This window comes from Lynx canadensis, chromosome B2 (assembly GCF_007474595.2).
Source record: "Lynx canadensis isolate LIC74 chromosome B2, mLynCan4.pri.v2, whole genome shotgun sequence".
NCBI classification, from domain to species: Eukaryota; Metazoa; Chordata; class Mammalia; order Carnivora; family Felidae; genus Lynx; species Lynx canadensis.
The window spans coordinates 37,065,080-37,091,474 of NC_044307.1; the positions used below are offsets into that span (position 1 = coordinate 37,065,080).

General features: G+C 40.3%; 1 protein-coding gene across 2 annotated transcripts in view; it reads right to left on the minus strand.

The window, feature by feature from the left end:
* Window positions 1–26,395, minus strand: part of BTBD9 (BTB domain containing 9) — a 414,698-nt gene that overhangs the window by 77,274 nt on the left and 311,029 nt on the right. For both annotated transcript variants that reach the window (XM_030315420.1, XM_030315421.1), the window contains exon 9: window positions 4,333–4,440. In XM_030315420.1, the coding sequence (XP_030171280.1) occupies window positions 4,333–4,440 (108 nt within the window). The remainder of the gene's footprint in view (window positions 1–4,332; window positions 4,441–26,395) is intronic.

Consider the following 26,395-nt stretch of genomic DNA (forward strand, 5'->3'; position numbering starts at 1 on the left):
CTTTGGAATAAAGCTAAAAGGTACAGAATTATGTGAAAAAAGAGGGGTAAAAAGTAATTTCAGAAAATCATTTGCAAAAACCTTGAGGGTATTATGCTAAATGAAAAAGGTCACACAGAGAAAGACAATACTGTATGATCTTACTTAAATGAGTAATCTTAAAAACAAAAGCCAAACTTATGGAAACAAAGAACAGATTGGTGGTTGCCAGAGGGGCGTGTGTGGGGGGGGGGGGGATGGGTGAAGGGGATCAAAAAGCACAAACTTCCAGTTACAAGATAAGTAAGTTCTGGGGATGTAATGTACAGCATGGTGACTACAGCAAACGAAACTATTGCATATTTGAAAGTTGGTAAGAGATCTTAATAGTTCTCATCACAAGAAAAAAAACCTGTAACTATGTGAGATGGTAGTTGTGTCAAGTAAACTTATTGTGGTGATCATTTTGCTATATATCTCATTGCATTGAATACCATACACTTACACAATGTTATATATCAATTATTTCCGAAAAAGCTGGAAAACACCCAAAATCCGTCTATTCAAAAACATGGCTACCTGTGATGGTAAATAAGCCTTTATCCTAAAAGTAAAGCAAGCCAAGCTGCAGCTATAGCCGAAAGGACTCAGGGTAGCAATAAAGGAAAACGTCCTGTTCTAGGAGCATAGGGTCTTAAGGGAAGACATTTGGAGAATCTCATTTTCCAGGTCTGTCCAAAATCTGTCATTTAATTTCCTGACATGGGTAGAGTGCTATCAAGAGGCAGGGCTGTGATCTCTAAAGATCCTATAGAATTTCATTCATAACATGACTCACATACTTTATTTCAATAAAAAGCAGCTATAATTTTTGAAGCTAGTAGAATCTTCTCAAGGACTGCTCTAGAGTATATTAGTTAAAAAGGGAAGGCTTTCCTCTTTTATCATCTGCATATCTTCTATTATATTTTTTAATACCTAACTAAAAAATGAAAGGCACAACAGATCTGGGTTATACCTATAAACATAAAATCATAACCTTTGGTTCCACTGATTCTTAGGGGGTTAACAGGCACTTGCCTTCTTACTCTTAAAATGTATTATTTATTTATTAATCTCTAAAACACCTATTGCTGTAGCATATATGTGCTAACATGGAAGGTTAAAAACATAAATTATTTAAATCCAGCAACTAATGGACATAAAATATAAAAAAAGGGGGGGGGGAGATGTCAATGACTTAATACAAAGCTAATGGGAAGGACTTAATGAGTGAATGCCTTTTTGAATCAAGCAAAAACCCATTTGAATAAATATAAAACCATTATAATATGTATCTGTGTCAGCAGTTAGTCAACCAGTTCTTGTCAAAAACTCATACTGTATAACACCTTCAGTAGGGGGACATAAAAAGATGAGGAATCTAATTTATAACACATAAAATGACAGACAAGATGGGTGATGGTAACCAGTGAGATGTGTAAAAGATGGGGAAGCAGAGGGTCTGGCCTGTGAGCTGTATACTCAATGAGCAATGGCTCTGAAAAGATAAATGGGCAGTTGTTCATGGGCCTTGAAGGCCTTCCTATTGTATGGAAAGGGTTCTGGGAGCTTGGAAATAAGGTAATCAGTTCATTTCCCTGTTTCCATCATCTAGCTTGGTTTAACCCTCTTTAGTAATGCTTTGAGGTACAATGGAAAGAGGCCTTCATTTTCTCTTTTAGAAAGAGAGGGCAATATCCCACAAGGTGTTTTATATTCAGGAAAAAATGAGACAAAATACAGGAAAGTGATGGAATACTAGTTGCTGAATAATTGCTAGTTTTCTCATCCAATCGCAGAGATGGCCACAAGATGTGTGCTCCACTGAGAAGTGGCTGCCCAGCAGAGCCATGCTTCCCAGCCTGACCAGCATCCAATGTGGTAACTGACTACTTCTCCCCAGTGGAATATAAGTGGAAGGGATGGTCACTACACCCAGGCCAAGGCCGTTCAGAAGAGCCAGGTATACCTTCTTTCTGTTCTTTCCCCATTTGCCAACCAGATGCAGATACTGCTGCTGAGGCCCTAGGAGAGGGCAGAGCCACAAGAAGGAAGATGCCTGGGTTCTTCAGTCATGTGTGGAGAAGAGCCACCTGACAACCAGAAACACCCCTACTGACTGTTGCATGATTGAGAAATAGCTACTGTGTTAAGGCATTGGAATGCTGAAGCCACTTTTTGTCACAGCAGCAAGTGTTACCTTAACCAATGCAAACATTAAACATGCTCTAAGATAAGTACTATAATAATGACAGTAAGTGTGTCAGACATTGCATCAAACAAGCCATTATTAATGCTATTATGAAATCCTGGCCAAGTAAGTACATGAAAAGACGTTCAACATCATTAGCCACGAGGAAAATGCAAATTGAAACCACCACTTCACTCTCACTAGGATACCATGAACGAGAAGATAGACAGTGACAAGTACTGGCAAGAATGTGAAGAAATTGGAACCTTCCTGTATTGCTGGTGGGAATGCAAAATGGTGCAGCTGTTGTGGAAAAGTCTGGCAGTTCCTCAAAAACTTAAACACAGAGTTAGCATAAAACCCAGCAAGTCTACTGCTAGGAATAGATCCAAAAGGACTGAAAACGTATGTTCACACAAAATCTTGCACAGGAATGTCCCAGCAGAAATACTCATTTTAGCCAAAAAGTGCAAATAACTCAAATGTTCATCCACTGATGAATGGATAAACAAAATGTGACATATATATTTCCATATGATAGAATATTATTCAGTCAGTAAAAAGGAATGGAATGCTGACACATGCTGCAACACAAAAAATAAGTTTGAAAAAAAATATGTACTAAGTGAAAACAGCTAGAGGAGATCACATACTATTTAATTCCACTTGTATGAAATGTTCAGAATGTGCAAATCCATAGAGACAGAAGGGAGCTTACTAGTGGTGAGGGGCTGTGGGAACTGGAAGGAAATGAAAAGATTGCTAATGGGTAGGAGGTGTCCTTTGGGGGGGGGGATGAAAATGTTTGAAACATTAGATAGTAGGGATGACTGTACAACAGTGTGAATACACTAAAAATCACTAAATTGTGCATTTAAAAGGGTGAATTTTATGGTACGTGAATCATATTTCAATAATAAAAAAAAGAGAAATCTCAGCTATTTGCTTTACCTTGCCTCCCAGTGAATCTGGCTCTACACGAAAAGGCACTGAGCTCTTTTTAGGTAATGTTTGGGAAAAGGTATGATTCTAAGATGCTGAAAACATGCTAATTTTGATCTGAGTGAGTTATATGGGTATATACACATGTAAATAATCATTCTAGTCATGATCTCAGGCCAGTCAGAACCCACATAATCCTTCCTCCTAGCTTCCCCTACAACAACGTAAATGCAAACAGAGGCTCAATGCCATATACATTAAATGACTAGAGACCTACATATCAAGCTTTCTTTGGTTTAGGTAACAGTGTAGCTAACACTGAGATGAGATAAATATTTAAAGCTAACCTTGAGAATCATATGTGGCTGGAAAATGGAGTCCCAGAATAACTACTAAAGTGTGTATCACATCAGCAAAATTCTCGAAGGAAGAAACAAGTTCTAAAGAGGTAGTGTGCAGTGATGGGGGCAGGGACACAAGAGAGGATTGCATATGGAAATCCTTCTTTTCCCTGCTCAGGTACATGCCATTTTCTTTTTTTAATTTTTACTTATTTTATTTATTTTTAAATTATTATTATTATTATTATTATTTTTAGAGGGAGAGCAAGAGAGTGTGAGATGGGAGAGGGGGAAAGGAGGAGGGAGGAAGGGAGGGAGAGAGAGAGACGAAGAGAGAGAGAGAGAGAGGGAGAGAGAGAGAGAGGGAGGGAGGGAGGGAGGGAGGGAGAGAGAGGGAGAGGGAGGGGGAGAAGGAGGAGGAGAGGGAGAGAGGGGGAGAGAGAGAGAGAGAGAGAGAGAGAGAGAGAGTGAGAGAGAGAGAGAGAGAGAGAATACGAAGCAGGCTCCACAGGGCTTGACCCCACGACTGACCCTGGGATCATGACCCAAGCCGAAATCAAGAGTTGGACGCTCAACCAACTGAGCCACCCTAGCACCCCTACATGTCACTTTCAAGAGTCAAGTTCAAACCACAAAATAAGGAAAGTTTGTTTGAGCATATAAATTCTCACCAAAGTACTTAATAGTCAAAATTGAAATGAAGGATCATTAGGATGTTTTCAACCTCCAAATAAGAACGTAATTTGGTGATTCCACAAATCTTCATTAGAAACTTCTGAATCCATCAGATAAGACTCTTTTAACTTGTAATAAATTCTGGGAAATGATGTAACTTACTTGCAAGAGACTTTAGTTCTGTCAGCCACCATGGTCCATTGTTGCTGGTTGGTGGAAACCTCAACGTAGTAGCTATAGCTTCGATCATCACAGTCCCAAAGTAATAACCTGAACAAAGAAAAATACGTTAAGAATGCTGTGAATGTTCTAACTGGCTGTTTCCTGAGGCTGTGGGCATGAGTGAATCCATGTCTGCCATACCCCTCCTCCCTGCCTCCTTTGCCCCACCACACTTCCAGGACTGGAAAAAGGAAGAGAATCCCAGCAAAAGTATGGTAGGAGGAGGTGGAGTCAGTCTGAAGAAGAAGCAGTGTCTCTTTAGGAATTTATTTCACAAGTCACCCAATCTCAGGCAGCCTCTGTCAAAGCTCTTTGGTTCGCTTATGGGTGAGAAGATGGCCCCAAATCCTCCCTCCTGATTCATCTCCAGTTGACTGGGCTGACCAAAAGTGATATCCTTGAGACTCCTGTTCATGGGGAAATCCATGCTTTCTAACTGGTAGTAACTAGTAAGTCCCAATGACCTTAACTATCATGTTTCAAATTCCTTCTCATTCTTAGCAGACTTTTTGCATAGCTGTAGTATAATGATCTGATTTGGAGATACAAGCAAACATATTCATTAGTAAAACTTTTTTATTATTTAGAGATTGATTATTTTGGCTCTGTTCTTCTTATCTCCTTTTGAGCCCAGATAAGAACCAAAGCATAGACTATGTAATTTAATTTACATGAAGCTCAAAAGAGACAAAATTCATCCATGGTGACAGGAATCAGAACAGTGATTACCTCTGGGAGAGGTAATGATTGGAAAGGGTATGAAGGAACCTTCCAGGATGCTGGAAATGTGAGGACTCTGACTGAGTGGTAGTTCATGGGTATACACACAGTAAATACTCATTCGCACTATATATAAAAGATTTGTGCACTGTATGTGTGTTATTCCTCAATTTAAAACCTACAATAAGAAAAAAGGATCTAAGAATTGCAATACAGGATTAGACTTCGGTCCAGCATTTTGCTTCTGACAGTGCCACCGTGGTGAGGGACGCGAGACCACTGTTTTCTATGATTTCAGCTTCCAAAGTCCTTCCCATACAGGATATCTTACCGTTTTATATTTGGTCATGCATATTTGCTTCCTCCACCAGCTAGAACAGAAAGTGAGCTCCCTAAAGGCAGAGCCTATGTCTTCTTGATCTTTCTATACCCAATACTTGGCACAGTGTCTCAAAGAGCCTATACTCAATGAATGTTTATTTGTTATGACGATTATTATTATCATAATAGTCAACATACCTTTAATGTTCATACTGTGTACCAGGCCCTGTGTTAAGTGCTCTATATAATTTATCTTATTAAATCCTTCCAAAAATCCCCTTAGCAAGCATTATTCTTCTCATCAAATTATATATATTTAATTATATATATATCATATATATTTAATTTATATATTCCATCTAAATACAAAATATTTAATTTGAGAGAGAGAGAGAGAGTGAGCGCAAGTGAGCCTGACATGGGGCTCAATCCCATGACCTTGGGATCATGACCTGAGCTGAAATCAAGAATTGGATGCTCAACCGACTGAGCCACCCGGGGAACCCCTCTCATCAAATTATAGACGGTGAAAGTAAGGCTTAACACTGTTGGGTAACGTGTCTATACTCAGTGTTGGCAGATACAGGGGGTTCATCAAACCTGGTATCCTGGCCAAAGCCCATTTCTGTCATCCTTCTGCCAAGTGCTTCTTTACTCCCAGTTTATGGACCTGGGTCCCAATTTACAACCTGCCACCTATGACTCTACAAAAGTAGTTCATATTATTTCTCCTTAATCTTGTGATTATAATCAATAAAAACCCTTGCAAAGCTCAGTTTAATGTCACCTACAATGCTATTATTGGGTATCAGAAATGCCACTGTGTTCCCCTTTCCCCTTACCCTTTGTTCCCTATTTTCAAGTGTAATTTTGTTTGCTATCAATGACTAAACCCACACTACCTAATATTTTGGAATTCATCTTTTAAGCAAAGCAGAAACAGAGTTTGCCTTAATCTACCTGAATATTCCCCTTAATTCACCTGAGTATTTAATCTCTCAAAGTACTCTGAATGAATCAGACAGGATTCTACCCTATTGTTTTTAAGTGTCTAATAATTCTGCTCTTTACCAGTTTGCCTGGTAAGAAAGTGAATCATTTCCCTCATTAGTCATTTCCTTGTATATTATTCTAGTTTCTTAGCACTTTTATGCAGTTAGCTTGTTAATTTACATTTATGTTGAGTAACTTGTAAAAGTGTAATTTTTGTTTCTATGTTTGTCTAGCTCTTGTAAAGATTATAGAAAGACTGTTGATCTTTCTCTTTTTAAAAAATTCTACTCTGAACATATGGGTTCTGTTCATAGTGTATGTTTCATACATGTTCCGGGCTGAAATAACTTATAACTTTGCCAGAGTGGATTAAAAACAAGAAAAAAAAAAAAACCCTTCAAATTAATTAATCATTCTCTTCACTTAACAGCCTTGGTAACAGGCTTTTTGGGAGACAATGTTGAGGTTATTTTCTCAAGGGGATTTTGGATCATTGATGCAGAGCCAGTTTTATGATAATCCCTATCCTTCTGGATAATCATGAGTTAGTGTTTCTACCAGTGTATCCAAATGAAAATAATCAAGCCTTTTGGGATAGAATGTAACTAGATTCCAGAATATTTCATGGAAAAATACTGGGATGTGGGAGATAGGATATGAAGAAGATAAAAAGGAAGACCAGTTATAAGCAAGCATCATAAATGCTCTGGTAGAAATTCTTGGGAGTAATAGGATATTAAAAGAATTTTTAAGGTTGCACATATTTTGTCCCATAGTAGCTTTTCCTATAAGCCCTCCGACTTGTTTTGAGACAAATGTTTGTTTTAAAAGGAACATCACCTGTGATTCCAGGTGTAAACTCATAGACATGGTGCAATTTTTCTTGTAACTTGTTTCTTTCGCTTAACGACGTATTATGAATCCCTTTCTTTTGCATCTATCAAATACTCTTCCTCATCACACGTCCTGGCTTCATGGAATTTCACCGTATGGATGCCCCATAAATTATTTAATCGGTTTCTTATTAGTGATCATTTAGGTAGGTGACAGTATTACACTGCTAGTAAAACTCTGTGATGAACGTCCTTACACTAAATCTATGACTGTTGCCTGTGAAAGCTTCTGTGGGTGAAGCTGGAGCAGAGCACGTGAGGCCTTGACGCGTATTACCAAACAGCTGCACGCTTCTCCCTTTCCCCTAAACAAAAGTCTGAACCAATTTATACTCATACTACCAGCAGTGCATAAGAGACGCCTGTTTCTGTGTGTCACTGCTGATAATCATGTATTATCTTTAAAAACACTGCCGATTCGATAGACGAAATCTTTGTCATTAATTCGCAGCCTTTCACTTATCATTGACCTTGAACATTTTACCCATTTTCTACTTATATTTATCCTTTTGTTAATGACTTACACGATGCCCTCTGTATTTGACGGATATTAATCTGCTGCCTATCATAGTTGGCATGCTGAAGATATTAATTTTTATTAGCTCACTCTATCGATCTTTACTTCAATAATTTCTCCTGGCCTAAATTCTTTTTTCTGAACAGCAGCCAAATGCACACACTGGTTGAGACATCTCCTTTCTATTCCTCTATTAAGAGTCCCTGAGGGCTGGAAATGGGGGGTCATGGTGACTCCTGAGTAGAGAAGGGACACTGATGGATCTCAGGTTATCAAGCCACTTACACTTTGGAATTTTTAAGATAGATTCTAATTCATGTGCCAGGATGCATATTTGCTTGGAATTTCGGCTTAGCCAGGCATGAAAATACCTTTGTTGATTCAACTGAAAAAAGCAAGCACAGTCTAAGGACACTACAGGAAAAATTGGCTCAATCTCTCTTTTTCCACAGAGAGGAATTTTGTTCTAATAAGGCACAATTGAAAAACCCACCAACTCCCTCACTTCTTTCCTTGCCAGCAAAGTCTGTTCCCACGTCTGTGCACCTGCAACAACACAGAGATACTTCTGATTTGTAATCTGCCAAGGAATGTTTGCCCGATGAGCTTGCCCAGGACAGACACACCCCCTCCGGCCTTAACTGAGAAGAGTTTCTTAAACATATCCCCCTACATCTACACACCTCCACCCAGACATCAGAAGCTATTTTCAAAAGGGGCTGAGTAAAGGAAGCTGCTGGCCAAGATCTATTGATGCAGATCAGGTCTGTACTCAGCTGTTGCCATGAACCCCTCTACCTAATGAGCACTGCATGAGATGCCTGGTGATATTAAACACTGTCTCCTCCATCTTCCCTCAGACTCATTGTGGAGTTTCCCTTAAAAGCAGTGAAGTGCTGGGCTTTTTGTAATTGATTAGCAGATGTGATTTTGCTTACATCTTCCATAAATGCCCTGGCTGGCTGCATACCATTGATTACCGGGGTTCGGTTTACAGCAACTAATTGCTCTCCTTGCTGGTGTTTTGATACAAAATTCAATAGTGAATATGTTTTCAAAACTCCTGTCTTTGCGGCTTGAGTCAGAAGTGACTTGAGGCAAACCCAGTGGACTGAGTTTTCCCTTCTTTAAAATAATTGCTCTCTCATCAGTCTGTGAAGAAAGTTTTCAAATTGTAGCATTCTAATTGGAGAGTCTGCATTATGCATGCGATGACAAACTATGTTGTGCTGAATGGCATTTTTTTCATCCCTTTCTTAAGGGATTAATTCTGTGCCAGATTGTGAACAGTGCTGAGGTTTAAACAGTGGAGATCAACAGCCTCTCCGCTGAACTGGTATCTTTTAGGTCAGAAGCAAGTGTCTGTTTTGCCTGTTTCTAACTGTCCACTGTTCGTGGGAGACTCCACTGGAAGGCCTGGGGTCACCTCTCCTGCTGCTGCCATGTTTCCTTGCTTGGACAAAAGCAGGCAACTTGAGAGAAGAGAACTGCCAAGATATTAGTAACATAATTTATTATCAAACCCATTTCTAATCTCTTGGTCAAAATCAAAGAGAGTCTGACCTCACAGGTTTGGAGTCCATTCTTTGTTAAACATCTTGAGAAATTAAGTTCTTTAGAAATAATTTTCTTCTGTTCAACAAATATGTACTGAGTATTGACTAAGTGACACTAGGCAAGTCACTTAACTTACTTGTACTTCAGTTTCATCCCATGTGAAATTAAAGATCTAGATTCAACGGTTTCTAAGGGCTCTTCCAGTTCTAACATTTTATAATTTGCTATGACAGCAGTAGAGGTGATGGGTTGTTTGTTTTTTAGTTTTAGTTTTTTCCTTGCATGTCTGTCCATTATACAGTAACCTCCCTCTTTGAGAACTGTTTCTAGCCTAGCCCTAAGGTGGACACAGGGGGTTCCTGAGCTTGGCTTGTGGACCTGAGTGCATGCTGGGAAGACACAGGGCCCATGCTGCACCAACTGAATTTCGTTTCTCAAAAATTGAGAATTACATAAGATTCGAGCTTAATTGGTCCTGTTCACTTAAAATAAGATGATGAAAATGCAGGCCTTCTGGGGTGACTTTCTTTCATCAGAGACACAAAGAAGCAAAGAAAGTTACCTGCAATGAGAAACCAAGAAGACAGATGATGTGGCCCAGGGAGGGTTATCTGGGCTCCCAGCAGGATTCTAGTATCTGACTATAGTCCCTATGAGGGTCACCAGAGTTTCTGCCCTGGTGTTCTATGAGAAATCTCCCCATCATGTTAATAAACTTGCCATACATGGCTTAAGCCATATTTATGTGGTTTCTTTAGCTTGGAACCAAAGAGCCTAAGATAAGCTCCTAGCAGAGAGTGCATGAGCCAGAAAAGCTACTCAACTTACAGCAGAGGTTCTCATGATGAGGATGATGTGATGGCTCTAGGACCAGCGAGATAGGAGGTGAAGGACAGGGATGGTGAGGAAGCTCACTTTGAATGGAGATCTTCATTCAAGTATGAAAGAAGATTCTCGATGGAAGCTGAGAGTGGCAGAGCTGCACTGGGGGTGGAAAGGCAACCTAAGCTTTGGAGCAAGTTCTGTGGGGTCTGCAGAGCTGAGGGAGGGGGCCTTGCAGAGACAGGACACTCAGTGTAGCTGATAACTCAGGACCACCAGTGACAAGGGGGATTCAGGGCAGGGTCAGGGAAGACAAGGGCCAGTTGGAGCAGTGGCCAGTTTGAAGCTGCTGAGGAGTTAACTGGGGCCAAAGGGGGCTGACTGACTTTCAGAATAGAGAGGGACTACAGGTCGTGAAGCAAAAGAACAGATGCAGCAGACACAGAGGCGAGGGAGACGGGTACGGAGCTGTGGCCACAGAGGGAAACTTCAGTAAGCAATGGGAGCCCAGTTTTCACTCTCCTGAGTGAGGAGCCGGAAGACAAACATCATGACAGAGGCTCCACTCTAATCGCTGCTGCTGAGAGGCAGGGGGGAGCCGGCAACAGCTGCCAGAAGGAATTATACTGCTTCGGAGGAAGAGTATTTTCCTGGGGGAGAAACTGGAATTTTCCCACAGATGAGAGAGACCCTCACTGTGGGCTGTCACAGGGCTCAGTCATGCAGCTTCCTCTGCAGGTGAAGAGCAAGGTCGAGCTGAGACGAGCTGCTGGAGGACCACGAGCCCAAAATGAGATTCTCAGCAGGAGACTGGAGCCAAGTAACAACGTTTGATGGAAAGTGTGGGAGGCAGAGCAGGTGGTTGCCCTGCAGATTCCAGACATGAGAACCCCCGAGGAGCGGCCACCACAGGGGCCCTACAGCCTTTCAGGGCGAAGGGGACACCCGCCTTCTTCTGACAGCAGGAGGAGGGAGACAGGCTGCTCACCAGACGGAAGGGGATCTTGGGAGATGTGTTAGTCACAGGGCATCAGAGAGCCTACGCACTGTCTGCAACCGCGGAATTGCCCATGTCTTGGACACAGAGGGCGGTTTCTCCAACAGAGGAAGAAATAATGGCACTGGCTAACAAGATTCCCTTGCAGCTGGTGAGGGAAAAGACAGGTGCAAGCGCTCGGTCGTCTGGCATATGCAGTTTCTGCATTTAGTCACTGAAGCCCCAGGATGAAAAAAAAGTGAGGAGATGGGGCAAAGCATACACTCGGGCTTCACCGTGCAGGCTGGTTTACTGAGAAGGGAGGGAATAAAAGAAGGGGCTTTCTCTCCTACAAATCCTACATTCCAGGTAAATTCTATGGCAGTAGAGAAATGCTGATGGAGAACATGCCCGCAGGATAGGGCTATATGGATTGCGGGACAGGACAAAACTTTCCAGGAGTTTGAGACAGTACAAAACTCCTGACTTTTAACAGCTAATTGAGACTATCATTTCACTCTCTGGCGGGATTAAGTTTTTAATTTCAAGTTTTAGGTGATAACATACAAGGCAGCATGGCTGTCTCTGCAACGTTCAACAAACACCAAGGCTGGAACGAACAGTGATAGACTAATCATAATCCCACCTCACATTCACACAGACCTCACTGGCTTCAAAATGTTTTTGCATGCATTATCACATTTGGAAAAAACCCACAACTTACAATCAGCACATTTCCTGCTTTCAATGCAAATCTATTCTTCTAAGTTACTTGGTTAATTTTCTTACAGGGGCCAAACACTGCCCAAGCAATCTTTCACAGATTTGACTCAATCACTTGGCAAACCCTTTATTAATAAATAAGGTTTGGCCTAGACTTATGATCTAGATTCCATACCACACAGTCCAATTTGACGGAAATTCTTTCATTTTATGCTCTCAGTGTGGACATGTGAGAAAATCTTGTCCAGGCCAAACAGCCCTTAAGAAGAAAAGCAGTTTTCGTCTATTTTTCAAGGTGCCTCTTTCCAATACAGTCCCTTCCTGAAGCAGGACGTTGGCATCAAAACCATTGGGAGCCATTTCACATGGTCTTGTTATATTTTACAAGGTGAAGTCTCATTATGTTGTAGACCTTTTCGGCAGTGACACATTGAGCAGGGGTGCAGCTTTCACAGATCTTTCCCTGTGTTTAAATTTGGCATCATCAATGTCCCTCTCGGCAGCAAGGCCGTTTTCCTTGATCCCAGCCGCTTCCTCATCATGACGCACACATAACATCAGTGACATGGGTGCAATTTGGCCCACCAACAGGGTTGGAAAAGGATTGTGCAAGAGGTAGAAACAGAGAGGCCCCACCCAGACCACAGGGCTTGTCTCCCTACATATCAAGTCCAGCTCACTTTTAGGGGCATTTGCTAGGAAAGGCTGTTGTGATTTAAAAAGGCAAAAATTGGTTTCTTCCGTTAATGGCTGAGGACAATATCCATTTGTGAGAGCATTTCTGTTCCCTGCACCCAATTCTATGAAATTATTCGAAGGGTGAGAAGGTGCTGGCATGTTTAAGAGCTCAGAGCTCACTGATCTACCAGTTGTGTGTTAGGGATCTGACTCACTGGATTTTAACTCACTTTTATGACCCCTGTAAAATAAGATGGCCCCAGTGTGAGTCTTCATCCAACAGGTAGGGGAGTAAAGTGTCACCTGGCTCCAGGTTCCCTATATGACACCATCCAAAGGCCCCTCCTTTAACTTTCAGACCAAGTCCGGCCAAGAGGAACCACCCTGACCATGCTTTGAGAGTGCAGGGATCATGCATGGCTAATGTCTTGGTATTCCCCATAGCTCCTTTACTTCAACTCAGTAGAGCTTATGACATGCCCGCGACCATGGGGACAGGACAGGAGAGGATGATGGAGAGGAGACAGGGAACTACAGATAAATCCCCTTTCTCATAAAACCCAGGTAGCTCCATCTTTTAATGCTCCATCAAATTACTTTTCAAGCTGAAACACTCCCCTAGTCAGTCCTCCACTCCCACTCCATTTTGCAGGGTCTCACTTAAGAGATAATTTATGAAGGGGCACCTGGGTGGCTCAGTCGGTTAAGTGTCCGACCTCGGCTCAGGTCATGATCTCACAGCTCGTGAGTTCGAGCCCTGCGTCAGGCTCTGTGCTGACAGCTCAGAGCCTGGAGCCTGCTTCAGATTGTGTTTCCCTCTCTCTCTCTCCCCCTACTCCACTCATGCTCTGTCTCTCTCTGCCTCAAAAATAAATAAACATTAAAAAAATTTTTTTTTTAAAGAGAAAATTTATGAAGTACATTAATGCTCACTGCTATTTCTTCTCTTGAGCTTTTTCTCCTGCCCCTCCTCTGACCACATGCTAGTGTGTGTCCACATGCACACAGCCTACAAAGCTCCAAGAAGCAGAGCCAAAGAGAAATTTAATAAGCTCCACGGCTCCTTTCTATTCCCTTAGGTCAAGTTTTCACAGGAACCTGTGTCTGTGGGAGAACTCACAATTTAGCTACAGGTAGATCTTTGTATTACCTCAACCTGGTGATAAAGGGAGAGAATGGAGAGGCAAACAAAGGTGGGGAAGGCTTGACTCTGAATATTACAGCCGAGAGAACGTTCCAGCAGGGCTGAGCAATAAGGCAAAAATCTTCCTATTCAGGCAGGTAATCTCTTTATTTTTGTTCTCACCAAATCTTTCCCCTGGTCTCTCTTAACACAGCCAGTACTATTTTCCTATGTCTCTCTCTTTTTTTTTTTACCAGCCTGACCTTTTCACCCAAATCAGATCTGGGCTTCAACCTTTGCTCCAGCTTTGAATCAGCTTCTTTTCCCCACAGGGCCCAATCTATAAAGTCCTGGGCTCTTGACGAAAATGATTTGAAAGCACTTGCCCGTCCAATACAGGCCCTCATCTGCCGTCAACTGTACCAGCTGTGTTAGCCACTGCTTGTTCCTCTTTCATGTCCCCTCTCTGCTAAGTCACTGCCCCCTCCGTCGTATTCCCAACTCTAGTATTTGTCCTCCTCGGCCCTGCACGATCAGATGCTTGTCTGCACTCTTTTCTCATACTCACCTGGTCTAAATTTCCTCCCTTTCAGTCCCTTCTCTAATGAACTTCCTTCACGAAATTCTTCTGTGAAGGCTTTCACATGAAAAAAAAAACCAAAAAAAAAAAAAAACCAAAAAAAAACTAGACTCTAAAGCAGAAAAAATAAAACTGTATAAGTTGCAAGTGCTATAAAATTAAAACACTTAAACAGATTATTCTATTTGAAGTCTGAGGTGTCTGACAAATCATAATCCTCCGTGCAGTACATGACTTACCATTAAAATAAAGACCACATTAGTGAGAATAATAATAGTGGCATCTCTACCACTACATAAAAGTGAGAATCCTAACTATGACAAGTTCTTACAAACAAAAGATAATTAATTAATTTAATATGTAACTATGTGATAAAGCTTTTGAAGAATGGCAAGAATTAAGAAAAAAAAGCAAGATTTTATAGAATTTTTTGTAATGGCTAGAGGAAAAAATGGCTAATTATGTTTTTCAGTAGAATTCTTTTGATCACTGGCCACTCAGTACAGGTTTCTTGATCCAGGTCTTCAAAGCTGGGATGATAAGTTTTAATTCAAACGTTTTCAGCTGAACATTAATAACTCTAACTTTTCTAACTGCTAAACAGCTGTAATCAAATCAAACTCGTGTGGGTTACAGGACCAAAGGCTAAACAGGCATTTGCCATTTTTTTTTTTTTTTTTTCTGGAATTGCCTACACTATTTTCCCCAGGGTGGGAGGCCGGGGCAAAGGCTCCGAATTCAGAGGGGCCAAGGTGCCCCCCACTGCTGCAGGAGATGGAAGAATGCAGTTTTCTGTCTCATAAATACTCACCAGCATTGCAGAACAGCTTCCCCTCCCTCCCACATTTGTTTGGTTGAAGGATCATCAGATGGGAAAAATACTCCCTCTTTAGAATGCATTCTGTAGGAACTACCCTTTTAGAAATAACCCTCCCGGGTGCCAACATGAATATTCACCAGAGTGTACCGAGCACAGGGGCCAGTCTCCATGCCACGGACACTAATCCTTCAAAATGTATTCCAGGCAAGCTACCAGGGTAAACTCCTGTATAGAAACTGGGCTTTCTGATGATGGATATTGGATGGCTGAAAGGAGAAAATCTGAGTGAAGGAGGCAGGGATGAATAAATCACTCATAATCTGTCGAAGGCCCTGCTGTAGCCATACCTTGCCATTGTGACTCAAACACAGCATGAGGATGCATTAGAACATTGCACTCTGCGAATTAAATGGTTTCTTTTGTTGATCTGGCTTGTGCTTCCTCACCAAGAACAACAAACATTTATCTCCCTTCTGCCCCATAACCCTCGAACCCCCTTTTTACTTTCTTTTTATTTTGGCTGATAGGATATACACGGACATCCTGAGAGCATAGTCCTCATACCACGCAGGCACCCAATGTATGTATGTTCATGTACATGTACGTGAACACACACACACACACACACACACACACCTCACCTGCTATATCACTGCCCTGACTCACCTTCAGAAATGTACAGGCAGAAAAGATGAACAACTCTTACAAGCCAGGGAAGAAATCATACCCAAGGTAGCGAGATCTCAGATTTCTAAGTATCCTCCCACTCTGGCACCAAATCCCAATAGTCAACATCGATAATCAAGTTGAGAGGCAGAAGGAGACTGGCTAAGACAGCCTGTCTGAGTCACACGTGATACTGTTGTAACTAATGCTCTTCAGATGACCAACAATTACCTAGCCGACGATGGTTAGGTGCCAGAGGCTGGGAGACAGATCTGGGATAACTTCCAAAGAGGTTGTGCTGGAATTAGTCCAGCTCTTGGCACAGTTTGTACCCTGGAAATTGGGGCATTCAGGTGCTTGGGGGCTCCTGGTAGCTCAAAGGAAGAAGGAATGTGAGCAAGGAAGAGGAAAACAGTGTGGCCCTCAAGTGGCATTCTGGGTCAAATGATCTTCTCAGTCTATTTGGAGCAGGAAAAGCTCCAGTGACTCTCCCACTGCCTCTGATGGACACAAGGACATTCCGAAGCAATACGGTATAACCAGAAGCAGTGGTGGCAGATGGGAGACAGGGGTCTCAACTCTGCCTCGGTCTTGGAACCCTATACTCGCAGATTTATAATCTGTTTAATGGGGCGTGGGGTAGGAGAAGACAGGGAGATGAATTTTAATTTAGATGATTTGTGGTTCCTTTTATTTTAATCTGTTTTTTTTTTTCTATAATCACAAAGTAGTACACAATAAATGCTTTGGTACTTCTTAGAAAGTATCTATTAGTATTAGATATCTTTTAGTAGATACAATTAGCATCCTTTACTAATTGTAAAAAAAGAAAAAAGGTAAACCAATATTTCAAAAAATGTTCTTTGGTAGCAGAACCCCTTCACAGACAACATCTTAGAAGAACCTCAATCTCCATGACAGATGAAAGTAAAACTGCTCTACCAGGGTCAGAGTTGGGGATGAAGTCTCATCGCCAGGTTTTCTCATCAGCCTCTCCTTGTGTCAGCCCCCAAAGCTCACCTCCTACACACATGGTAGGAAAAACCACTGAGTCATGGTGTGCATGTTGACTCCCAACTAAACAGTGATATTAATATTCATGTCTCTTGATAACAGGTTTATAAGTATTATTACTCACATTGTTTGAAACTATAAAAGGCAAAGGGGCTTCCCTAATTCTTCGCTCCCACCTGTATGGACCAGAGCTGTTAGTGAGGAAAGGAACTGGATAGATTAAGCACAGATAAACTGTGGCCCGTGGCTGCCTATTTTTGTAAATAAAGTTTTATTGGAACACAGCCATGCCCAGTCAGCAGCTGAGCAGTTGTGACAGAGACTATGGCTTACAAAGTCTAAAATAACCACTACCTGGCCCTTTCCAGAAAAAGTTTGCTGGCGCCAGGAACAGGCAGAAAACTAGAGCTGTTCTTATTGAGCAGTAAAGAGTTATGGCACCAAGGCAAGAAATAAAGGTATAGTTTAAACCAAGGCAGAGTTTAGCCTAGAAATGTCTAAAATCTCTTTCTTCTGTTGAAAGTGTTTCAACAGATTTTCTTTTTTTTAAATTTTTTTTTTTTCAACGTTTATTTGTTTTTGGGACAGAGAGAGACAGAGCATGAACGGGCGAGGGGCAGAGAGAGAGGGAGACACAGAATCGGAAACAGGCTCCAGGCTCTGAGCCATCAGCCCAGAGCCTGACGCGGGGCTCGAACTCCCGGACCGCGAGATCGTGACCTGGCTGAAGTCGGACGCTTAACCGACTGCGCCACCCAGGCACCCCTCAACAGATTTTCATATAGCAAATTCCACGTGGAGTCTTTCGATTCTGCTATAGTCCTGTCTTTGTTCTGTGACAACTGTACTGACAATTCTTGGCTTGCCTTTCACCCCAAATTTCTGGTATTTCTCCTAAGGGTAAAAGAACAAGAAAGGAAACGAGAACCCCCCCTCAAAAAAAAGCTCCCATTAAAAATAAAAGTCTGAAAACCATTCCCAAACCCTCTCTACTCCCTGAACTGATGAAGTGTCCAGGAGCCACATCCTCAAACTGAAGACATGTGCAAACAGGACGGTCAGTACTAACCACCACTCTCCAGGTGGCATGGAAATAGTAGGATAAGGCGAAGAAGTTGCAGGGATGTTTAAAGTCAATAACCAATATGTGCACATGGAAGTTATACAGTCACTGATAGGGTGGTTAATATGACAGCAGTAAAATAATGTATCAGCTATAGGGGAAAATGACACCACAGACGAAAACACACTAATTAGGCAGACAGTGTTGTTGTTTATTGGTCACCAGGAGAAAATAGATATGTATGGATCCATCCCCTTGCTATCTCTCCAGCTCTGTCTACTGTGAGTATAAAAAGCATCTTACAAGATAGCTGACCGGGGCAGTCTATGACCACAGAACAATAAAAACCGTGAAGTGTTTGGTGTGCTAACAGAGCTTTTCATTTGGAATCTTTTAATGAAACCAATTTTGAAGGGATGACTCTGTTTAACATGTTCTTCCCAAATAGTTCCAACCAATCTCCATGAATTCTCTACTTTTTCTGTGAGTCTAACATATACAGCTAAAATCTCACTATAGTGAACATAATCGTGACATTTACCTGTTCAATCAAGAAGGCTGTTATCAAAAGGATATTATTTATCTGATTTACCACCAACTCTCAGGCAATTCTCTATAGACTATACTTATCTGTTTCTAACAGTGCTACTATAAACTTCCTAATAAAGATACTATTTGATTATAGATGCTTTATTATTTTTTTAACCTCCAGGAAGAAATGAATATAGAAGATTAGATATCAAGAAAAGATTTGAGAAAGGTTTGCATTAGGCATTAGAGGACATTAAATGGTAGATGCCTAAGGGACTTAGGAGTAAAATCTTATTAGCCTAGACCACAACTACCCTTCCCCACAAGGTTCTTGTATACGCCAAAGAGAGTCCCAGCAAGTGAGAAGCAAGTGAGAAGGGATACGTGATCACTAGTGGAACTTTTGGCCCAAAACTCTTATGCAAAAGGCATAAGACGTGGAGTACTCCCTATTCCCGAGTTGGTTATGCCTCAACAATTTCAACCAAAGCAAGCCAGGTGGCCTGCCTTGTCTCTTCTTCAACACCCAAAACTTATTCTTGGTTCTTACCACTACAATTTTAGAAAGGATCAACCCAACAATACCACCGAAACAGAGTGAGCGGGTAAGAGATCATTGGCTTCTGCTGTCAGGCACTGAACTGTCCCTGAGCTGAGGCTTACCTTACCTTACCCCAGCTGCCCTAAAAGATAAAAGAGGAAGTAAGAGTGCCCAAGGACAAAAGGATGGCTATGCTTACCATTTTGTTGTGAGGGCAGAAGAGAGAAAAGGAGTGAGGAGAAGCCTGGGAGAGGTTGGGACAAGGAGGGAAGGCAGGACATCATTCTAACAGAATTAGTCCTGGCCCATACCACTTAGGGCCCAGTGGGAGACCAGAGACACAAGAAATGATTCCATTGAACTGTGGCCCACTCTCAGTCCTACAAACTCACCAATATGATCAGCATCTTTCCTGGAAAAAAACTAAATGCTTTGACCATGACCAGCATTTTGGGGAGGAGTGAAGAAATAGTGGCAGGAAAAGCAGAGGGTATTTGAGTTTCTTCTCTCAAGATCTAAAATCAGAGTATTACTATCATCACCCTCTGACTGATTATACTTCTTATTTCAAGTGTTCCAAAGCCACATGGTATTTGTCATTCTCTGACTGACTTATTTTGGTTAGCATAACACTCTCTAGCCTGATCCACGTCATTGCAAATGGCAAGATTTCATTCTTTTTATGGCTGAGTAATATTCCATTGTGTGTGTATGTATATACAGGTATGTGTGCATGTGTGTATATACACCACATATTCGTTATCACATTCATCAGCGCGCACGCACACACACACACACAACATATTCTTTATCCATTCATCAGCCCAAAGCCAGAAACACTCACTATAATCCTATGAAACAAAATACCACATTCCAAGAACTCAGAGGAGGGAAAAACTGGAGGTGCTAGGGCAGCTACTGCCCAACATCCCCTTTGAAAGTCAGAGATCTTTTAATGTATCATTTTATTTAGGACAGATGGATAGGAGTCCAGATCTTTTAAAGACTTAAAAAATTATTTCTAGCAGGACTTTGACATAATTCGTCTGCCACTACAAAATAACACGGATATGCAGTGAAGTTTTGATGTGAGAATGTGATAGGTACAGAAGAAAAGTCAATTCTCTATAACTTGGTTAGGTAAGTAGGTGCTTTGGTTAGTTAAGTAAGTATGTCTGGTTAACAGACTCTGTATGGACTGCCGATTTTAACAAGAATTCAGATATGATAAAATATCCGAACTAGATAACTAGAGTAAAACCACACCAAATAAAACTTATTCACCTTTTGATGTATTAGAAGGTACCTGGGATCTTGCCCTGCCTCTCCAATTTCATTTGTTGCATCCACTGTCATTATGGTGGTAAAGCATGAAGACCAGTTACAGAAAATCAGCAACAGTTTGTAACAAAAAGTGAAGTGTTTTTCAAGAGATAAACTTCATGACTAAGAAGTCAAACATATATAATGAGTAATTCTGCTTGTTTTGGATCAGAATTATCCAGTAGGCAGATAATAGGCTTTTTATTTACAGAACATTTTTGAAGCTGAATAATATAAAATACAATTATTATATTTACTCTTTTGGATAAACCCAGAAGCTACAAGCTTAAAGGGTGTCTTTAAAAAATAAATAGAAAAAAAAACCTATTGAATTGTATACTTTAAATAGGTAAATGGTATATGAATTATATCTCAATAAGGCTGTTTAAAAAAAAAGACCACATGAAATATGGGGATTTATAAAAATTCCAAGGTAGATGTGAAATGTCAAGTAGGAGGTAGGGTTCTGTGGCAGAACTGCTAACTGGATGAGCCAACCCCTTACCATGACCCTCAACTTCCTCTCCAACCTTGCCAGGGCTGACCGTGTAACATAGTTCAACCCAATAACTAAGTGGAAGTCAGCTGGGTGGAGCTTCAAATAAAGCTTTGACTTTTCCTAATAAAAAGGTGCAGACTTGGCTGGCAGGGCTCTTTACCCTTTGCTCTTCTCCTTCTTTCTGCCTAAATGAAGATGAGGTAGTTAAAGCCTTAGCAGCCAACATTTTCCTGTGGCCAAAATGCATGTGAAAAAGACCAAGAAAATTGAAGAGCTCACAGAACTGCAGAACTAATACCAGCAACCATCCACCTGTGGACATTTTGTTATGTGAGACCAAAACAAATAAGCCAAGGCAAAATAAACAAACACACACCTTTAAAAAGTCTTAATCAGATTCTCTGTTATTTGTAGCTAAATGCAGCCCAAATGCAAGCCCCTTTGGGGCAAACGAAGGCTAGCAATAAAAACAAACATAGTCAAGGCTTAGCCACAACATTTAATGAAAGTTACTGTAACTTACACCCTTAGGAAAGAAGATGGATTGAACAGAAAGTATGATGCCTTCTCTCATTTTCTTTTTAAGGCCATAGGAAGCTCTGTAGGCTTGTGCAATACACTGGAATCTTCCCAGCTAGGGTTTTAGCACTGGCTGCATTGTCACGTTCATGGTGGAGAGAAAGAGAAGGAACTCAAATTATACTTTGGTTTCTTCACCTCTTACATGGAGACAATGAAGCAACTAAAGCTTCAGAGCTACTGTAAGACATGGCAAGTAAAAGGACCATTAGCCATTTCTAAACATTAAACTGTATGGAACATCTCAACAGTCTAGACTGGTATTCAGTTACAGTAAAAGAATAATGTGGCAGGGCGGCTTATGTCATAATCATTGCGGGACATGGTTTCAGATAGCATAAGGCAAAAGGAAGAAAGAGGATCCTACTGTGAGGTCTTAAGGGGGGAAAGAAAGAAAATCCAGGGAGAAGTAAAAGCATACTCTGCATTTATCTAGGTAACCAATACCCCTTATACTGAATCTAATACATTGTTGAAAGATGCAACACAGCAGAAAGACAAAAAAGATTCCTCAGCTGGATCTCAGCCCCTGAGTATCCAGGAAAGTTGTTGAAAATAGTCCCTGAGGGGCACCAACCAGCCTGTCATCATAATCATTTTTCCTTGGAGAAGGATGGAGGTGGGCAGAGGGGAGAGGCAAGAAGGGGTGTTGGAAGCATTTTTTCTTGATCTCAGTCCTTCTGCTGGTTCAGAATGTTTCAATCAAATGCCTCTGTGGTTACCAGTTTACAAAGGGCTAAGCTTAAAAAGAGAGAGGTACATAGTATCAGGTGCTACCAAGCAAGATGCATCAAAAGCAACTTAACAAGGTGACAAAATTGGGCTCCTAGGGGAAAAACAATCTCTGATTTAAGGGCATCTAAGGAAGTGAGGTTTTTTCAAAGGTAGATTGCTGCATTGGATTAATTCAAGGATTAACCTTAAATGTCTGTGACCCTTCATCAGCGTTAAGAATAGCTTTATTCACTTAATACTTAAAAGGTATACTTAAGCAATTTGATGTATTAAATTTGTAGTAATTTTGGGCAATTTGCTGAAAGCTCTATGCTTCTGTAAATTCTCATGAGAAAAGTTGCATTTCTGTGCCCCTGTATGGCCTATGGGGCCAGGTCGGGGGAGCAGTGTGTAAATTATCTGCCAAAGTGAAACCACATAAAGAGTAGGTTGATGCTTTCCTTTCATCTGCTCTTCCAAGGTGAATGATTCTGGTGTTTAAAATGACTGTTTAACAAACTACTGGTGAAGTAGTATTCATTTTAGAGGGTCTTATTTTTTTTTAAGTTTTTAAATCCAGTTAATATACAGTGTTATATTAGTTTAGGGTGTACGATATAGTGATTCAACAGTTTCATACATCACTGTGTCTTCATCACAATAAATGGCCTCCTTAATCCCCATCACCTGTTTCACCCCCCCCCCCCCCCGTGGTAAACCAATCTTAACTCTCTAGAGTTAAGAATCTGTTTCTTGGTTTCTCTCTCTCTTTTTCCCATTGCTTATTTGTTTTGTTTCTTAAATACCACATATGAGTAAAATCATAGGGTATTTGTCTTTCTCTGACTTCTTTCACTTAGCATTATACTCTCTAGCTTCATCCATGTCATTGCAAATGGTGAGATTTCATTCTTTCTTACAGGTGAGTAATATTCCATTGTGTATATACACCACATCTTCTTTATCCATTCATCAATCAATGGACACTTGGCTGTTTCCATATCTTGGCTATTATAAATAATGCTGCTGTAAACATCAGTGTGCATGTATCCCTTTGAATTAGTGTAACTTGGTGTTCTTGTGTTCTTTGAGTAAACACCCAGTAGTGCGACTGATAGATCTTATTTTTAACTTTTTGAGGAACCTCTATACTGTTTTCCACAGTGGCTGCACCAGTTTGCATTCCCACCAACAGTGCACCAGTGTTCCTTTTTCTCCACATCCTCACCAACACCTGTTGTTTTTTGCGTTATTGATTTTAGCTGTTCTGATAGGTGGGAGGTGATATCTCATTGTGGTTTTGATTTGGATTTCCCTGATGGTAAGTGATGATGAACATTTTTTCATGTGTCTGTTGGCTATCGGTATGTCTTCTTTGGAGAAATGTCTGTTCATGTCTTCTGCCCATTTTTTTAATAGGGCTATTTGTTTTTTGGGTGTTGAATTTTATAAATTCTTTATATATGTAATATGGATACCAACCTTTTATTAAATATGTCATTTGCAAATATCTTCTCCCATCCCATAGGCTGCCTTTAGTTTTGTTGATTGTTCCCTTCACTATACATAAACTATTTTGATGTAGTCCCAATACTGTATTTTTGCTTTTGTTCACCTTGCTTCAGGAGACATATCTAGAAAGAAGTTGCTACAGCCAGTGTCAAAGAGGTTACTGCCTGTGTTCTCTTGGAGGATTTTTATGGTTTTAGGCCTCACATTTAAGTCTTTAATCTATTTGGAATTTATTTTTGTATATGGTGTAAGAAAGTGGTCCAGTTTCTTTCTTTTGCATGTTGCTGTCCACTTTTCCCAACACCATTTGTTGAGGAGACTGTCCTTTCCCCAATGGATATTCTTTCCGGCTTTGTTGAAGATTAGTTAACCATATTGTTGTGGGTTCATTTTTGGTTTTTCTATTTGTTCCATTGATCTATGTGTCTATTTTTTGCCAGTATCATACTGTTTTGATTACTACAGCTTTGTAACATAACTTGAAGTCCAGAATTGTAATGCCTCCAGCTTTGCTTTTCTTTTTCAAAATTGCTTTGGCTATTCAGGGTCTTTTGTGGTCCCATAGAAATTCTAGGATTGTTTGTTCTAGCTCTATGAAAAATACTGTTGGTACTTTGATAGGGATTATGTTAAATGTATAGATTGCTGTGGGCAGTATAGACATTTTAAGAATATTTGTTCTTCTGATTCATGAGCATGAATGTCTTTCCATTTCTTTGTGTCATCTTCAATTTTTGTGTTTTACAGTTTTCAGAGTATAGGTCTTTCATTTCTTTGGTTGGGTTCATTTCTAGGTATCTTATTACTTTTGGTGCAATTGTAAATGGGATAAATTCCCTAATTTCTTTTTCTGTTGCTCCATGATTGGTGTATAGAAATGCAACAGATTTCTGTACAAAAATTTTGTATTCTGACACTTTACTGAAAGTTTATCGTTTATCAGTTCTAGCAGATTTTTGGTGTGTTTTGAGTTTTCTATACACAGTATCGTGTCATCTGCAAATAATGGAAGTTTTACTTCTTTACCAGTTTGGATGCCTTTTATTTCTTTTTGTTGTCTGATTGCCATGGCTAGGACTGCCAGTACTATGTTGAATAAAAGTGGTAAGAATGGACATCCTTGACTTTTTCCTGACCTTAGGGGAAAGGCTCTCAGTTTTTCCCCATTGAGGATGGTGTGAGCTGTGGGTTTTTCATAGATGGCTTTTATTATGCTGAGATAGGTTCCCTCTAAACCTACTTTGTTGAAGGATTTTATCATGAATGGATGTCGTACATTGTCAAATATTTTTACTGCATCTATTAAAATAATCATATGGTTCATATCTTTTCTCTTATGGTTGTGATGTATCACATTGATTGATCTGTGAATACTGAACCACCCTTGCAACCCAGGAATAAATCCCACTTATTGGGATGATTTCTTTTAATGTATTGTTGGGTTCAGTTTGCTAGTATTTTATTGAGGATTTTTGCATCTGTGTTTATCAGAGCTACTGGCCTGTAGTTCTCTTTTTTTTTTTTTGTGGTGTCCTTATCCAGTTTGGTATCAAGATAATGCTGGCCTCATGGATTTAATTTGGAAGTTTTCCTTCTTTTTCTTTTTTTTTGGAATAGTTTGAGAAGAATAGGTATTAACTCTTCTTAAATGTTTGGTAGAATTTGCCTGTCAAGTCATCTGGTTCTGAACTTTTGTTTGTTGGGACTTTCTCAATTACTGATTTAGCTTCTTTGCTGGTTATTTCCTATTTCTTCCTGTTTCAGTTTTGCCAGTTTATGTTTCTAGGAATTTATCTATTTCTTCTAGGTTGTCCAATTTGTTGGCATATAATTTTTCATAACATTATCTTCTAATTATTTGTATTTTTGTGGTATTGGTTATTTCTCCTCTCTCATTTATGATTTTATTTGAGTCCTTTCTCTTTTTTCTTGATAAATCTGGCTAGAAATTTATCAATTTTATTGATATTTTCAAAGAACTAGCTCCTGGTTTCATTGATTTGTTCTATTGTTTTTTTTTTTTTTTTTTTTAGTTTCTTTCTTTCTTTTTCTTTTTTTTTAATTTTTAGAGAGAGCATGAATGGGAGAGGGGTAGAGAGAATCTCAAGCAGGCTCCATGCTCAGCACACAGCCTGATGTAGGGCTTAATCCCACAACCCTGAGGTCATGACCTGAGCTAAAATCAAGAGTTAGACACTCAACTGACTAAGCCACTTAGGTGTCCCTTTTTTTTTTTAAGTTTGTATATCATTTATTTCTTTTCCAGTCTTTATTATTTCCTTCCTTCTGCTGGTGTTAGGTTTTGTTTGTTGTTCTTTTTCTAGCCCTTTGAGGTGTAAAGTTAGGCTGTTTGAGATTTTTCTTGCTCCCTGAGGGTAGGCCTGTATTGCTATAAGCTTCCCTCTAAGATCCCCTTTTGCTGCATCCCAAAGGCTTTAGATGGTTGTGTCTTCTCAATGAATTACTTTTCTTAATTTTTTTTTTAAAGTAGGCTCCACAACCAACATCAGGCTTGAACTCATGACCCAGAGATTAAGAGTTGCATGCTCTCTTGACTGAGTCAGCCAGGCACCCCTGGACAGTTGTGTTTTCATTTTCACTTATTTCCATGCTTTTAAAATTTCTCCCTTTATTTCCTGATTGACCCATTCATTGTTTAGTAGCATGTTATTTAACCTCCATGTATTTGTGATCTATCCAGACTTTTTCTTATGGTTCTGGTTTCATAGCGTTGTAGTCAGCAAAGATGCATGGTATGACTTTGATCTTAAATTTACTGAGGCTTATTTTATGGCCTAATATATTATCTTTCCTGGAGAATTTTCTATGTGTACTTGT